Source organism: Polistes canadensis, unplaced genomic scaffold (assembly GCF_001313835.1).
Source record: "Polistes canadensis isolate GaletaPanama2010 unplaced genomic scaffold, ASM131383v1 scaffold_18, whole genome shotgun sequence".
NCBI lineage: Eukaryota > Metazoa > Arthropoda > Insecta > Hymenoptera > Vespidae > Polistes > Polistes canadensis.
The window spans coordinates 1,090,886-1,108,611 of NW_014569565.1; the positions used below are offsets into that span (position 1 = coordinate 1,090,886).

A 17,726-nucleotide genomic window follows, 5' to 3' on the forward strand; every position below is an offset into this window, starting at 1 on the left:
TAATAATAATAATAATAATAATAATAATATTATTAATAATAATAATAATAAGTAAAAGAAAAAGAAGAGGAGAAAGAATAAAAACGAAGATAAGAGTATGCATCGCAATCAATTGTCGTTATTCTACGTATCTTGAATAATCGGTGTACGTATATGCATATATTATGTAGTTACGTAGATTACATCACAATATAGTTACACTGTACATTAATAATATTGACGCTCGTATCAGTGTGTGAAAATGTGGCCACCGTGTATATATATATATATTTATATACGTCATTATTATATATATATATTATATAATATTTATAATATATATACGTGTACCATGTGTGTGTCTTCTTCTCTCTTTCTCTCTTCTGTGTGCACATCATGCGTTATCCATGAAATATATCGCTGATACATTGTACAAATCCATTATATACATAAAATAAATTATTATCAACATTAAGCTAGCTACTCTATCTGTCGCCTGCTTGCTTGCTTGCTTGCTTGCTTGCTTGCCTGCCTGCCTGCCTGCTTGCCTGCCTGTTTTCTTATTTTCTTTTTTTTTTTTCTTTTAACTTGTTTCTTTAGCGAGCCCTATAACAGAACGCGGGCGCAGATACATTGATGATAATTAATTCTTTCTTTCTTTCTTTCTTTCTTTCTCTCTTTCCCTCTCTCTCTCTCTTTCTCTCTCTCTCACGCACACACACATACGCACATACACACACACATTCGTAGATAATACAATTCATTCGGTCTCTCGTTCGTTCGTTATTTTATGTCTCTAACGTTCGATTATTTCGCACGATAAACTTCTCTCTTTTGTGTCTCTCTCTCTTTCTCTCATTAAAATTAATTTTTCATCTTTTTTCCTTTTATTCCAACCCCTTTTACCCCGTTTTCTTCTTCTTACGTTCTCTTTATAAAATTATAATATTAGGTACCGCGGTATAATAATTGCACTGATTATAAATAACAAGAGAAAAAAGATATAAAAAAAAAAAAAAAAGAAAAAAAAAAAACAAAAACGGGCGTGAAAAAGGAGACGTAAAATAATTATCATCGAGCTTCGCAGCCGAGCCCCAACGAGCCCACAACGAGGGCGACTCGTAGAAAAAACCGTAAAACATTCCGCGAAACGTTTGCCTCTGGCCCCGAACCCCTAACTCCCTCCCTCCCGACCCGTCCCCGAAACCCCGCGAAAACGTTATTTGGCACATAAGTAATTATATCACATCGAGCTTCAACATCATCCACCATCATGTGTTTTTCTTAACGAAAAGCCCTCGTCCATTTTTCTCTCTCTCTCTTTTTCTCTCTTTTTCTCTTTTTTTCTCTCTTTTTCTCTTTCTCTCTCTCTCTCTCTCTCTCTCTCTCTCTCTCTCTCTCTCTCTCTCGTTCCTTTTTTCTTTTTTTCTTCTATTATTTTCATACGCAAACGATTCGATATAAAAACGCTATTATTAATATAATTATAATTAATAATAATATTTTCCTCCACCCTTTTAGAGGCCACCGCATCCAACCCCCTGCCATGCCCAACCACGTCATCATCAATAACAATCTCAAAAATTATCTAACACGTCAAATTTAGAGATCTCTCTCCTTATCTTTCTCGCTTTTTGCAACACGTCTCTGTTGTTGTTCTTTTTTTCTTTATTTTTTTTGTTCTTTTTATGTTTAATTCGCGTTAGCATATCATCAATCGTCTTCGCCGACAAATAAATAAAACGTTAAAAAACTTTAACCGCTCCTCCCCTTCTCCCATTGACACACGACGTTCCTTTTATTATATTATTAATCATATTATTACTATTATTTTTAATAATATTATTATTATTATTATTATTATTATTACTATTATTATTATTATTACTATTATATTATTATTAATAATATTATTATTATTATTATTATTATTATATTTGTCGTTCTTTATTATCCGTACCTGTTTGCTCGTTTAACTTTATCTCTTTACTTTTTTCTTTTAAATTACAATAAAAGAACATTGTCCGTTAATCCTTTTTCTATATTTCTCTTTAATAAATCATTCTCTCGTAATCCGACTAAATTTGTTTGCATTATCGATTTAATTGAAATGATGATCGAATAATAAATTAATGACGAAAGGGGATTGGCATAAGTACCTAAGATTTCTTTTTCTTTTATTTCCCCTACCCTCTATCATCTCCTTGATTTTTTTCTCTCCCTCTTTCTTCTCCCTCTTCCTCTTCATCTCTATCTTTCTATTTTATCTCTCTTTCCTTTTTATTTATTTATTCTTCTAAAGAAGAAATTTTATACGTTGCTTTCGATAGTTGATTATCGTTATTAAAACGTAAATAAAAATTCGACGTAGATCGATTTACAATATCAATTGTTAAATATTATTCTTTCATTCAATTTCTCTTACTCTCTCTCTCTCTCTCTCTCTCTCTCTCTCACGCAGCAACAGTACTACGGATAAATCGTGTATTGTTTATTATTCGAGGCGATAACGCGACATTAGAAGGAATTAGGAACCAGACCTTTTTGCACTAGCGGCGCGCGTTCGTATTTATCTCTCGAACGGGAAGAAGAATCGAGAAAAATCAATAAGAAGAAGAAGATGAAGATGATTAAGAAGATAAAAGGGGTAGAGAAAGAGAAAGAAGAGGGCAAACAAATAAAAATAATATGACAACAAAATTACACCGTTTGACAACGGTCGATGACGATTTACAATAATTTTTTTTAATGTTTAATAAACATCGAGATGACGATGATACACAAACGTCGTTTTTCATTTACCATTTTCTTATCGAAAATTTTTGATTCTCCGTTTTGATAATAAAACGCCGGGAAAGCGAAGTGACGATTTACAAAATAATAAAAGATTTATTTGTAAAAACGCGAAAAATGGCACGGATAGGTAAAGAACAAGAAAGAACAAAACAAAAAAGAAGATGAAATAATTATATCACAAGTTTCTTGAGAAAAAAAACGTGGGTTTTAAGAATTTGACTTCTTTCTTATTTTTCATTCTCTCTCTCTCTCTCTCTCTCTCTCTCTCTCTCTCTCTCTCTTGCACTCTCTTATTTTCTTTCTCTATTTCTATGTCTTTAGAGAAGCATAATAATAATAATAATAATAATGATAATAATAATAATAATAATAATAATAATAATAATAATAATAATAATAATATTTAATAATAATAATAATAATAATAATATTTAATAATAATATTTAATAATAATAATAATAATAATAATAATAATAATAAAAAGAAGAAGAAGAAGAAGAAGAAGGAGAAACAGTAGATGAATAAAATTTAAAGATAATAAGAAGCGCGAGAAGAGACGACTGAGAAAAAGAGTATGACGATCGAGCGTGTTGTTTCTTCGAGTGCGCATTGTGTGCGTGGAAGAGATTTAGAAGGAAAAGGAGTATGAGGATGAGAGGGTGAGGGTTAGGGTGAGGTGGGGGAGGAAGAGGAGTGCGCGGGCGCAGCTTTGGTTACCAATACAACTCGTGGCCGAGTCTGGAGGAGGGCGAGCAAGATGACGTGGTGGACGAAGCTGCGACCGCCGCCGCGGCAGCCGCAGCTGCGGCTGCAACCGCTGGGTACGCCGAGGACGAGGAGGACGAGCTGGTGGAGGTCGAGGATGAAGGTGGTAACGCCGTTGCTCCGGACGGCCAAAGGGCTTGGCCAACCGGAGCAGCTACGTTTCAATCCTCGTCGTGATGCCGTGGACTGGCGTCGTAGCCACCGATCGAGCCCGAATTATCCGGCGAGAAGTTCATCATGTCACTAGGCGAAAGACTGTCCTGAGGGTAATAAAATGATGGGTGATCGGAGCTTGGGCCAGCACCACCGACACCACCACCACCACCACCACCAACACTACCACCACCACCACCACCACCACCAACACCACCACCACCCCCGCCGTTCAACATCGTCGCTGGGGGTGAAACCGAAGGTCTAGCCGATGGACCAGCTCCACCACCACCACCAGCTCCTCCGCCACCACCACCACCACCACCACCTCCTCCTGTGTGATGTTGCGAGCTCATCTCCGAACCGACCGGCGATAGAAAGCCCATCTCCGGGCCACCTTCTCGACACCAAAGTTGTCTCATTTCTTGCCGTCGTTGTCGCATCAACGATTTGTATTCGGATATGCGCATCTTCTTCCCGTCAACTATACACGTCCGTTTTGGTCGCGGCCTGTATCTGTAATCCGGGTGTTTCTCCATATGCAATTTCGATAATCGCGATTGTTCCTCGTAATACGGTTGCTTTTCCGAATTCGACATCGATTTCCATCGAGTACCTGATAACAAATATTCATATTTTTATAAACGATAAACATAGATTTAATCGCAGTTCTTTTTTGTTTTTTATTATATTTACCGAGTATCTTTGATATGTTGGAATTGTGCATGTCAGGGCAAGCCTTGAGGATTTTCCGTCGCTCGTCTTTGGCCCATACCATGAACGCGTTCATAGGTCGTTTTATGTGCGGTTTGTTCTCACCCTCCCTTTTCTGCTGCCTCACCATTTTAGCTGAGGAAAGAAGAAGCCCTGGATGTCATGTTGCGCGCGATTAACTTCGTGAGAACAGAATCTGATTTCGTGAGCGACACCTGCTCCTCCTCTACTATATCTATCACTCTTTCACATTCACATTTACATTCTCATTCTCTTATTCTCTCATTCTCTCCTCTATATATATATATATATTTCTTTCTCTCTTTCTTTCCTTTCTATTTTTTTTTCTTTTAACTCGTTCGCACTCGCGGTTAAAACAAGAACGTAATATCAACCCGATTCGTATCTCAACGATCTGCTTACCTTTTTCCGTTATGTCTTCCGGCACCTTGTATCCGGGATCTCGCCACACTGCAAACACACGATAAGAGGCGTTACTTATAACTAGCTGCCGGGAATTCTATTATACTTATGCTTTAGATAATCTCACCGGTGTGTATATTGATTTCATAAACATAACTCTCTAGGGGTTATATATATAACGTAGATTATAAAAAATAATTAATCATTTCCAACGATCGTATTGTAGGTATATAATATACAGATAACCTTCCTACAACATGGCATCCAATAACACGGTTTCGGCATAATACGATTCATAAATTGCGACAAACTTTTGTACAATACTTAACTTCTACATCACTAGATATAACAATGACTTTTGTTTAACATTTTTCGCAAAACTAAATTATCTTAAAATAATAACGCGAAGGGGGGTATAAACGAACTCTGGGGTCACGTATAACACGATTTCACACAACACGGCATTTTCTAGGAACCTATCAAACCCGCGCCTGTTACAGAAGGGTTACCTGTGTATTATATTTATTTATTAATACGACACATATTTTTCTTTTCTCATATTAATATGGAAAATTATTTCTAGAATATTGATAGTTGCGATATAACGCGAATCGTACGAAGAGAATCTCATTCGAAAAAATATGCCATAACGTTAAAATATTCGCATATGTAATATTCTCCATCGATCTATCAAAATAATAAACCGTTTTTAAAAACGTTCACTCACTGTGAGAAGACGAGAGGAAATCTTGTTCCTCTTGCGGCGTTTCCTCTCGAGAGCCAGGGTGTTTGATTGGTCGTTGCGTTTGAGGCGAGGGTAGCATAGCACCCGCGCTTGGTGGTAACCCATAAATTCCGTGCATCGCAAAATGCTTTTCCACGGCTGCAACCGCCGCAGCTGCAGCGGAACCTCCAGGTCCACCAGCTTCGTCTTTGGACATTACCTTACCCACTGTTTAACATTAAAATCATTTTAAATTGACTCGTTTTGTTTTTTTTTTTTATATTCTCTAATATATTACAATATTATTCGTGTAATCTTATTTATAAAGAAAATTTCTACCCCAAAAAAATTTGTTTCTTTTTTTTATAAAATTAAAACACCAAATGTACCATGATCCTGTCAAATAATCGTTCGTACAATATTTGGCAGCTTGATACGTTTAATATTAAACATTGTTCTTATATATTTGAATGAATTTAATGAATAAAATTAACAATACGTTAATTATCGACAATCTTTATGTAATTCAATCTCGACAAATGATTCATGAAAAAAATGTTGATAAATGAAATAACTCACTAGGCGAAGGTAGGGAGCTAAGATGTGGTGGAAGACCAGCGTAGGGTAACGTTGATAGGTAATTCCTGGGTATTGGAAGACCAGGAGGGAAAAGTTTCGGTGCTGTCGCAGCCAATGGTTGTTCCTGTTGACCACTACTTCCGGCACCGGTTGAATGCGAATCACTACCAGGCGACGAGGAAGACGCTGTCGCCCCCGACGAGGAGGATTTCGGTTTGGTGAGGTTCAATGGTGCATCGAGATCCTGTAAAGGGGCAGCCGTAGGTGCAACAGCCGATGATATTGGCGTAGGCGACGAATCTTTTTCCATTTGCGTCGTCATCTGCGCCAAATGTGCGGTTGCCCAACTCGGACCTTCCCGGTGGCTACCAATCATCTGTAGAAACAAAGATATACATATATATATATATATATATATTTATCTTTCTTCTAAAATATTATTTCAATATATATTCATATATATCTCAATTATAACGTATATAAGAATTAAATGTCATAATAGATTACATTATTTATAACATAGTAATTATTAGAATAAATTAAAAGTTCGCGCGTTTGAAAATAATTTCCAAAATAAATTGTACAGAAAAAAAAAACAATTCATCTCGTGCAGAGCTTATAACATAATTATATATTATATTACAACAAAGTTAAATATTAAAAAAATTAGATCTGACGACGAGGGGTGGCGTGAATAACGTATCGAATCGAATACACGGATAGAAATGTTTGGAGAAAAAAAAGATATTCCATAGCATTGTTAAATAAAAACAATTGATTTTATTTTCCAATTCGAAAATAATATTTGCAATATAATGAGAGAAATAATATTGTATAAATAAATAATATACGTACATTGGCTATAGAGTTGATATGCTTGTTGCCAGTGGGCGCGGTCGACGTGGCCGGCGGTGGTGGCATCGTTGACTGGACCGGTAGCCTGAGTTGTTCGAGAAACGGTAGGAACATCAACGATTGCGGTCCCGACATGCTCAGCTGATTCTTTGTCATTTGTGCCTGCAGCTCTTGTATGTTATGTTGCATGATGTGTTCTTGTTGCCGTTTCAAGTGTTCCGTTTGCATCCGTTGCATTTCCATTTGTTTTTGCGAGTCTACGCTCATGTGCGGTGGATACGACTGGATTATAAACAGATCCAAGAGAAAAGAAACAAAATTATAATAATGTACACAATCGATGATCGCGTCGATTTTCATATTTCAGAAAAGAAGAAGAAGAAAAAAAAAGGAACACAATCGATCCTTAAAATATAATTATCTTCATTTATTATTCTTATTTATGGTGACGCATTTAAAGTTTAATCGTTATATTAATTCTTGTTCTTGTTATTTTTCTTTTCTTTTCTTTTCTTTTTCTATTAATTTACATTTAATTAATGAAACACCTTACACGAACATTTCGTATTCCTTTTGACATAATAAGTAAGTATAATATTATAGTTACATAAGTGTATGATTATTTTCAAAAAAAGGACATTGATTGACATACGATCATACAATGACGATGTTATTTTGTCGTTTACGTTGAAAAATTGGATATTCCATTTTTTTTTTTTCTTTTTTTTTTTCATTTTTTTTTCTTATAACAGCAACTTTAATAAATGAAACAATGACGAAATATGTCGATGAAAAAAAAATTCACAAAAAAAATTAAAATGATACCGATAGTATTAGCGATGCAAACGTCAACTGATTTTATTCGATAGATAGGGAATGATATTAAATGTCGTATCTTTTGTGCTCATGCGGAAGCCCATTTAATAATTAGTAAAGCCAGTTTCGTAACATTTTTAGACAAAAAAATATATCCTCGTTTAATCAAAATTATGCACGGATTATCCTAATTTATTGATTCCTATTCGTTTGATTCATCATTAGATCACTTATCTGTGCGTAACCTAGTTTTTATTGTTATTTTTTGTTTAATACAAAACCAAAGAATTGTTTTTCTCGCGGTTGTGTTAGATTCTATCGGTTTCCTGATAATTTATAATATCATTACCGATTACATACCTTATAATCGATTTTAAAAACAAGAAAATAATAATACGAGAAAGAAAAAGATAAAAAAAAAAAAACCAAACAGCAGAGCTGAACGAATTTGAAATTCAATAATCTGCGATTTAACTCGATCATTTTTTGCTTTATTTTGTTTAGAAAATACTACAGAACAATTAAATTGTGAATTATTTAGAATTTAAACAAACTTTTTATCAATCTTACGAGAAAACATATTATTAAGGCTTATCTTCCGAGATTTGTTGAGTATATTTTAAATGCAAAAAATAAGGCAAGGATAAAGGTAAATACAGAAAACAAACAACAGATGATATTTCATTGTGGTAATGAAAATAAATATATATATATAACAAGAATGGCGTGTGTGGGAAATAGAAGAAGAAAATAATCTAAGAACTTACAACATATTACATATATAATATGTGAAACTCGATGATCACAAGTAAAACGTATCTCTTTATGTTAGCACAAGTATCGATTAAGCACAAGGGGGCAAGGATAAAACAAACGTGCGACAGACACACCGCGTTCGAGATAACAGCCATTAGTTTTCTGTTAGGATAATTGCTCGATGTATTATCCTCGGAGTACTATAGTCATCATCGTTAAAGAATGAATAGCTTTAACTGTGTGAACAACGATCTTTGCTACACCTTCGACACAAAGGGTAATCGTTAATCGTTATAATTCATGTTTACGAATGTTGAGAAAGATTCTCTGTCTTTCCATCTCTCTATCTCTCTATCTCTCTCTCTCTCACTCTTTCTTTATCTCCCATGAAATTTTTTTTTTTTAAGACCATAGTAACAATTTAACAAAGGTAATACCATTGTACTCTCTTACCTACAAGCTAGCTGGCTGTGATCCAGATATGCTTGAAGTTTAAAGTCTATTTTAGACGATAAGGAAGACGTTTATTCATCCAGCCTCCGAGCACCACCAACCCGGAGGCGTCACATGCAAATATTAGGTACCTATCTCTCCTCTCTTTTCTCTCTTTCTCTATCCGTCTTTATTTTTTTATTGTTTTTTTGTTCATTTCTACTCTCTAACGCGGCGACATCCTTCTCTTCTTTCTAGTAACAAAGAGAAAGAGAGAGAGAGAGAGAGAGAGATAGAGGGAAATTAATCCTAGATGGCTCGATGCTTTTAAAGCGAGATCGGTGAAAGTGATTTACGATTTGTACAAGACAAGTGCGTGTGTCCTTTGTCGTAACGACGGGACGTCGTTAAACTAGCATCCGTGTGTGTCGGCCACACAATGCTAGGTAAAATAGAATAAAGCACACCTTAATGCGTGTTCCGTTCTCTGGTATACCTCGTATAAACTCGAATCGGTGACAAATTAAATCCTATTTTATACGTCCCGTATTCTCTCTGCTACTCGATTTATTTCCTCTTCACGGAACCGATTTCTAACGATTTTAAGACCTGTGAAAGGGGAAACGATTGCGAACACAAAGAGCTAAGACGTACGGTGAATTATAGTTGTTACCGTACTAATCCAGCACGTCTTTTATCTTTTACGACGAGTAACCACCAACGATCGATGATAAGATGATTCCTTTTTACATTTTTCTCTTTTTTTCCTTCTATCCTATTTTCACATAGAATTCCCTTTTTTTTTGTTATTCTATATTAATTTAAAATAATATAATACGACAAATATATTAAAATCAACGAGTGAATCGATAATAATATATTTATGCAATATTTTTGAATTAGAATTTAATCGTATAATACAATCGGATTGGACAGTTTTATTTTTAAAACGTACGCATCCATGTGTAACCAATAACAATTGGGATTCTCCGATCTGAAGAAGCACAAATAGAAGAAGAAGAAGAAGAAGATGAAGAATAAGAAGATTAAGAATAAGAATAATAAGAAGAAGATGATGATGATGAAGAAGAAGAAGAAGAAACGGCAAAGTGGAGAAGCCGATGGAACTTCATTATTCATTTGCAAAGTTCAGTTATGCCGATGATACGTATCCATGACAGCTATACCGCCCACAGGGGCTAAATATAAACAGGCGGGGTGCCAGCAAGTTCCATTCACATTCACGCACACAAGTTACCGGCCGGTTTAGTAAGTGAGCATAAGAATATGAGGAGCCCCGTTCTGAATATGCATCCGCGCATTGACGCCAACTGCACCGCCTAAACTTAGCCACGCAATTACCGAAACATACCTACTACCCCTTACTATATACTAGGCCCCCATAATTGTCCTCCTAACCGGACAAAAACTATTACATTATCATAGATACTTAACGAAAAGTATTCATTGACAGATCCTCATACAAAGGGGGTAGGGGGTTGTTGTTGCTAATTAATCACTCTGATTAATCGTTTATTAATCATTTGTTGTTCTTATACATGTTTCTCAATATTATTTATAAATAACCGAAATATCTATATTAGATTTTTACGTTAAACATTAGATATGAGTTATTCTTCACAAATGATGAGAGGTGCGTGGGGGATGGGAGGGTTGGAGGATGAAACGAAAGTTAAAGAAAAAAAAGAAAGATGACGGGAAAGAAATCTTATTAAGAACGAGATTGACTTTCTATGGGGATCGGAGTGAAATGGAAAAAGAGAAAAAAAAAAGAGAAAGAGAAAGAGAAAGAGAGAGAGATAGAATACACGAGTAAGCCGCGAAAATTTAGATCTAGATTTAGAATCGGAGGCACTGGAGTGCAAGGGGACATGCAGGATGACGTAGCCCCACCGGAAGTGGTTCATACTTCACGCGCGTTATAAAGACTGTCACTGGTGTACTGTCTAAAATTACGTCGCGGCCCGTCGACGTGGGTAACTTCGACGTGGACCGGGGTGAGGCAAGGATAAGCGAAGCGAGATGAACAGAAAGAGAAAGAGGTGAACGAAACACGAATGAAAAGAGTAGAAAAGAAAGGAAAAGAAAGAGAGAGAGAGAAAAAAAGAAAGAAAGAAAGAAAGAGAGAGGGCGAGTGAGCGAGCGAGCGAGTGAATGTGTGTGAGTGAGTGAGAGAGAATCGTCACCGATTAAAATCCTGATAGCACGGTAATTCGTGGTTTGCTCGATTAAAAGGATCGATGTCGGAGTCGGACGTCGAGTTTGAACAAGTTGAATGTTCACCGAGAGAGAGAGAGAAAAAAAAGAGAAGGAAAGGGAGTAGGGGAGGTAGGGGACGGGGGTTTAGAGAGAAAAAGAGAAAGTGAGAAGGATAGAGAGAGAAAAAGATAGTGCGTGGAATGAGTGACTTGAATAATCGATCGATGGTGCCTGGAAGCATCATGGATCCCTCCCCGGTGGTGGTAGTGTTGGTGGTGGTGGTGGTGGTGGTGGTTATATGGGATGCAAAGTGAAACAACGGGCAGCGGGAGCAAACGACAAAAAGCGCTACTGCACTCTTAATGGAATTTTAAAAGAGAGGAGAGAGCGGAATTCGAGGATGACGAGGACGCGCACCAGGGGTGGCCGTAGAATACATAAATTATGGAGCCGCTTTGAACGGGATTCGCTGCTACTACTCTCTCTTTCTCTCTTTACCTATCTCTATCTCTTTTTCTCTATCATTCTCTATCTCACTTACTCTCTCTCTCTCTCTCTTTCTCTATCTTTCTTTGCTGGTACCGTTTCCATCGGTACGCTGCAATGAAACTTGTAAATGTGGAATCTAGGCCAACCGGAAGCGGTATTTTCGTGGCGGCGCTTTTCGCGTTGAGGAATATGATGATAATGATGATGATGATGATGATGATGAAGAAGAAAAAGAAAAAGAAGAAAAAGAAGAAGAGTGTTCTTGTCGTGTTGTCGTCTTATAGTCGTAGTCGTTGGATCAGCAACCATTGCCAGGTAGTTATGTCTTTAAAAGAATTATTGGCCATAGCGATGATCCCATCGTAATAATTTTCTAAGCCGAATGGAACGTTTAATAGCAATATCGAACGATTTGTCGAGGCATTTGATCGCTATATAACATCTTTAAACGATGACAACATGTAACATTATTTTTAAATCTTTCTATATTATAATCTACGATATATATATATATTGATTAATTATTGTTAGAAAAGTCGTCGAAATGAATATAGAGTAGGTTTTGAATGTTTCGATAAGTTAAATATCGTCCATTGCTTTCCCCAACCATCACAGTTACCCCGAAGGAATCCATAATCGTAGATCAGAGCGTACGCATACGTTAATATATACCATAAAGTGCAAGCTCTGTTTGTATGTATGTATATATATGTGCATAGACATATACATATATATATGTATTCATCGTAATGGTATTAACCGAGCTTGCATCGCGAGATATTTTTGGATATCTTTATTGGCCGATGTTTATTATCTATTCGCTGCCTCTAATCCTTTTGATATTCCACGACGGCGGATAAACAAATTGCACGATTACCAGGGCGCGCTTTAGCGCGCGTTCATTCGAGCCCGGAGGTTAGAGGCATCAGACCGGTTTCTCGAAAGCACTAATATTAATAATTCCCTTTTGCACGAAACCAATATCGAGTTATAATATCCGAACGAACGTCGCTATTCGCTTCTCTCGTCACGTAATGTGCCTAGAGATACCGAGGTATTCGTATACGAGTTTCGTTTACGCGGCTTCTATGTCTAAATGTGTAAATGTATATATTTATATATTTATATATGTATATGTATATATGATATACATACATATGTATGTATTTATATACTAGATTCAAGTTTTACAAAAGCAACTTTGTCTGGTTACTAACGTGTCTTACTGTTTTCGATCAATTGTGATATTGTTTATGATACCAAATCATTATTAATCAGTCCACTCAACATAGCAGGTTTTTCCTAACATCTATTAAACGATTGTAATTATTTTCTAGTCGATATAGTTTTTATATCTATATCTATATTACGTGAAAATTCTTTTTTTTTTTTTGTTACTTTAGACGCGAAACGAGAAAGTTCTATACAACTTAATTGGAGATACACAATTTATCGAATTACAATTTATTTATCCATAATAAAAACGATGAAAACATAATAATCGTATACAGTCGTCGTTTAAAACGTATAAGTGCGAACGAAATTATTCCGAAGGGAAAGCATTAGAACGCGTGTCCGCCGGTAATAGCGACGTTAACAACGTTGGAAAATAGTTTTAAAAGCAATACGTTTCAACGCTTTAAATCGTCGTCGTCGTCATCGTCGTCATCGTCGTCATCGTCCTTTACGATTTCTCTCTTCTCTTTTACGCTCGTCTTGTCTTATTCGTATTTGATCGTGTATTACCATTTTGCGAAGTGACACGAATACCGTTACACGTGACAGTGCAAAAACATGTTTTACAATATAAGAATATCTAATTTGTAATAGATGAGATTTAAAGGTTGGTCTCCACCCTCCCCCCTCCCCATACCCCCTACCCCGGTTTCGATTGATTATTACTTTCTTTTCTCGAGGCGGTGAAGATCAAAGGTTGACTATTGTTATTATTATTCGTTATTGATCAACGCGAGAAAAAGAGATGGGTATAGCTTTCGATAATATCTCTTGGAGAAGTCGATAACGAGTATTCTTCGAGCAGGTTCGCCATTGTCACCTCTTTGAAATAACGCCCACGTAATCCCCATCCTTTCGTGGATCAAACAGATGGTAATCCGGAGGTGCGAAATCCATAGTACAAAAGAGAGACTCGAAAGAATGAAACGTTGTACCTACTACGATGGATTGTTACCGATGGTATATGTAAATGTGTATATGTATATATATATATATATATATATATATATATATATAGATATGTACGTACACATACACATACGAGGTATCTCCCTATACAAGAGGAAATAGGAACGATATCGTTCGACGCGTACATTTTGCAAATGAACGTGAACGTGAACGGGAACGTATGTGAGAATAAAAAAAAAAAATAGATAGATAGAGAGAGAGAGAAAGAGGGAATTGAATCGATAAGATTAGTTTGAAAAATTGGACGAGATCGTTTAATCACTTACGAATAGATATTTCGTTCAATCTTAATTTACTAATTGTTCGTTACTACGAACAATCAAAAAAGGGGGGGATGAATAATATTATTCAAGTGTATTATCGTTTCAAGAAATATATAATATGTAGTTAACTTTTAATTAAACGAGATAATATATAACGTTTATCTTCTTTATCCGTGTGTAGAAGAAAAAAGAAAAAAAAAAAGAAAAGAAACCAAAGAAACAACATCATAACATTCAAGAATATAAATACTCTTTATTATCGTAACATTTATTTTTCATTAAAATTAAAGATTTTTTTTTTCTCTTCGTAACTTATTTCTCTTCTTGTTTTTATAATAAAACAAATAACGAGTAACGAGAATTAAATAGACAATACTAAAATAAATAAAAAGAGAGAGAGAGAGAGAGAGAGAGAGAGAAAAAGAAACACAAGAATATTAAATAAAATATTAAACCATAGTTTGAGATTCCCACGACATGGGAATTAGAAGATAAGATAGATAGAATCGTATGAAATAAAATAAGAATATGACGAAGAAAGGGGAATCACGAGTGAAATAAAGAAAAAGAAAAATAGAAAAAAAAGAGAAAGAGAATGAAAGAGAAATAAAGAAAGAAAGAAAACGCATTAAGCTGCATTAAGGCTTAATGCAGTGCGTATCCTTATGGAATAAATGTAAGTATTATATATATATATATATGATAGAAAGAGAGAAAAAGAGAAACACAAACTATATGTAGGAGTCTTTTCGACGGACCTTCTCAAAGCTAGAAGCAACCAACTGGCGAATCCGTCGAAATAAGCCAGGAGTCGACGAGAGTCGGGCCTCCTGTCAGTAGGATTATTGTCTTCGACTTCTTATCTTCACCAGGGAGTTTCTTTCTCGGAAGAAACACCGCACCGCACCGCACCGCACCGCACCGCACCGCACCGTACTGTGCCTGAGTGCATGCGGTAGGTAGATAGACATGTATGTATTCATGTATATATGTATGTATGTGTGTATGTAGGTAGGTTAGAGTACGAAGGGAAAAAGGAAAAAGAGAAAAGAGATAAAAAGAAAGAAAAAGAAGGAAGAAGAAGAAGGAGGAGGAGGAGGAGGAGGAGGAGTAGGAGGAGGAGGAGGATCGTCGTGTACGAGAGGACAGGAAAGGGGGATGGGTGGGGGTTGTATACCCCTGGGACGAGGGGAAACGTCGAGACACGTCCGGGGCAACTCTGTCACCTTGAGCCAAGCAACCGAACCACTCCTCCTCCTCCTCCTTCTTTCTCTTTTCTTTATCGCGGTTTTTCCTTCTCTTTCTTTCATTCTTTATTTCTTTCTTTTCTTCTTCTTCTTCTTCTTCTTCTTCTTCATCTTTAGTTCCGTCCTCTTATTTTTCTCACCATGATTTCTTCAACCTTTTCTACCGTCTCATATCGTCGGCCATTTTTGCCATCTTCCTTTATCCTTCACGGAGTTATATTTTCTCTTATATATCATCTTATGTGTCTCCCTCTTTACATCACCCCTTCCATCCACCCTATCACACCTAAACCCCTACTCCAGTCTTCTATTCCTCTGGTATCTCTCGTGTTTCGGTGACCGTCAACGTTTTTACCCTCCTTCGGGAGAAAACTTTTCTCTCTTTCTCTCTTTCTAGTTCTCTGCTTTTTCTTTTTCTCTCTATCTTTTTTTCTTTTTTTTTTTTTCTTTTTATATTTCTTTTATTTTCTTTCGTTTCTCTCGCGTTGACGCGATTCGAGAAGTACTTGTTGTCATCGTCGAGTGTCAGAATTCTGTTTCGATGCGATACCGGAGAGGGATGGTGGGTTTGTATCTATCTCGATGGACTCGTCGAAATACATTATTTACTCGTCACCTATTCGCGTAAACATCTTTCCCACTTTTTCATCGTCACCCATATAGGTAGTACATATTATACGGGAAAACGGAAATCTTGCGAAAGAAAAAAAATAAGAAAAGAAAGATGAAAAACATCAAGAGAAAAAGTATAATCAAAATACGAAATAATAATATATCCGATTGGTAAAAGAAAAAAAAAAAAAACAGAAAGAAAACGAAAATAATAACAAGACAATTTTAAAAAATACTTGAGTATAACCTATAAATAGAATTAAAAAAAAAAAAATTGATTTATATTCACACGAGGGAATTTGTTTTTACAATTAAAATAACATTAAGAAGTTGTGTTGACTTTGATCATACTTCGTTATAATCTTTATCGCGTTGGCAACTAGTGATTAAATTTATAACAAGGCACTGTCGTTAGCAAAATTAGAAAGTGATTAATTTATAACAAGGCGAAGTCTGGGTTACTGGATGGTAAGTAAGTAACAACACACACACATACACACACAGACACACATGTATGCATACAAGAAGTATACATGAAAATACATTTAAAATACGAAAGCAGTAGAATGTAAAGAAGTGTAAGGACTTACATTAGGGAAGACACAGAGAAATAAAATAAATAAAGAAAGAAAGAGAAAGAGATATAAGAGAGAGAACAAAAGTGGAAAAGAGAAAGAGGAGACATAGGTGGGAGAAGAAAAAAAAAAGAGACGGTGATATAAGAGAACCAGCGGGGGAAGGAGGGGGAAGCTTACTACTACTACTACTACTTATGGTGTGTTGAAAAACACTAGAAAGCGTTGTCGTCGTTGTACCTAGAACCAACCCCTCTATTATCGGCATGGTAAACTTCTCCTAAGAGAGAAAGAGAGGAAAAGGAGTACAATAAACAGCCCCTTGGGATCCACCGACTTTAATTAATTTTATATGTGTTGGCGGGCACGCGGCCGCGAGAACGAAGTCACGGACTATCGTCACTGACAGAGACAGAGAATGAAAAAGAATGAGAGAGAAAGAGAGAGAGAGAGAGAGAGAGAGAGAAAGAGAAATCCACGACGGGACCCGAGTTCTCCCACCCTTTCTACTTTTTTTTTTATCTCGGCTCAGGGTGAAACTCGCGTTTCGTTTTGCGAAAGAGAAAGAGAAAGAGAGAGAGAGAGAGAGAGAGAGAAAAAGAATGAGAGAGAGAGAGAGAGGGAGAGAGTGGGAGGGTTGTAGCCACTTGAAAATGAGAATAATAGCGACGATGCACGTGGCAGACCGAGCCACGGCCACTACAGCGATACTAATTCAACCTTTTGCCCTGCGTAAGAGAGAGAGAGAGAGAAAGGGGAGGGATGGGGTGGGTGGAGGGGAAAGGGAGTAACGTGCATACGCCCTGCACTTTTTACCGCAAATTTATCTCGACGAGAGAAACGCACGTGACCGACGACCGTCACGAGTTATTTCCGAGCACACACTCTTCTTACCCCGGCAGGATGAAAATGATTGTTTTCTTTTTTCTTTTTCTTTTTTTTTAATATCGAACGGAGACTTTTTTTATTCTCATATTACATATGTATTTGATGTAGTTTAATTATTGGTAATATAGAAAAGAAATAATTATTATGAGTGAGTCCTAATGGTGTATATATTATTATTATTATTATTGACAAAATTATTCTCTTCGTACTTTTTAAGGATGAGAAATGATTAAG

At 36.3% G+C, this 17,726-nt stretch overlaps 1 protein-coding gene across 5 annotated transcripts in view; it reads right to left on the minus strand.

The window, feature by feature from the left end:
• Nucleotides 1-3,489: 3,489 nt before the first annotated feature.
• The window catches only part of LOC106793760 (transcription factor SOX-5), a 200,436-nt gene continuing 186,199 nt past the window's right edge, over nucleotides 3,490-17,726 (minus strand). For all 5 annotated transcript variants that reach the window (XM_014760945.1, XM_014760949.1, XM_014760946.1 and 2 more), the window contains 6 exons: nucleotides 6,990-7,271; nucleotides 6,135-6,510; nucleotides 5,559-5,783; nucleotides 4,832-4,879; nucleotides 4,391-4,543; nucleotides 3,490-4,310 (listed from right to left, as the gene is read on the minus strand). In XM_014760945.1, the coding sequence (XP_014616431.1) occupies nucleotides 3,703-4,310; nucleotides 4,391-4,543; nucleotides 4,832-4,879; nucleotides 5,559-5,783; nucleotides 6,135-6,510; nucleotides 6,990-7,271 (1,692 nt within the window). In that variant the 3' untranslated portion in view covers nucleotides 3,490-3,702. The remainder of the gene's footprint in view (nucleotides 4,311-4,390; nucleotides 4,544-4,831; nucleotides 4,880-5,558; nucleotides 5,784-6,134; nucleotides 6,511-6,989; nucleotides 7,272-17,726) is intronic.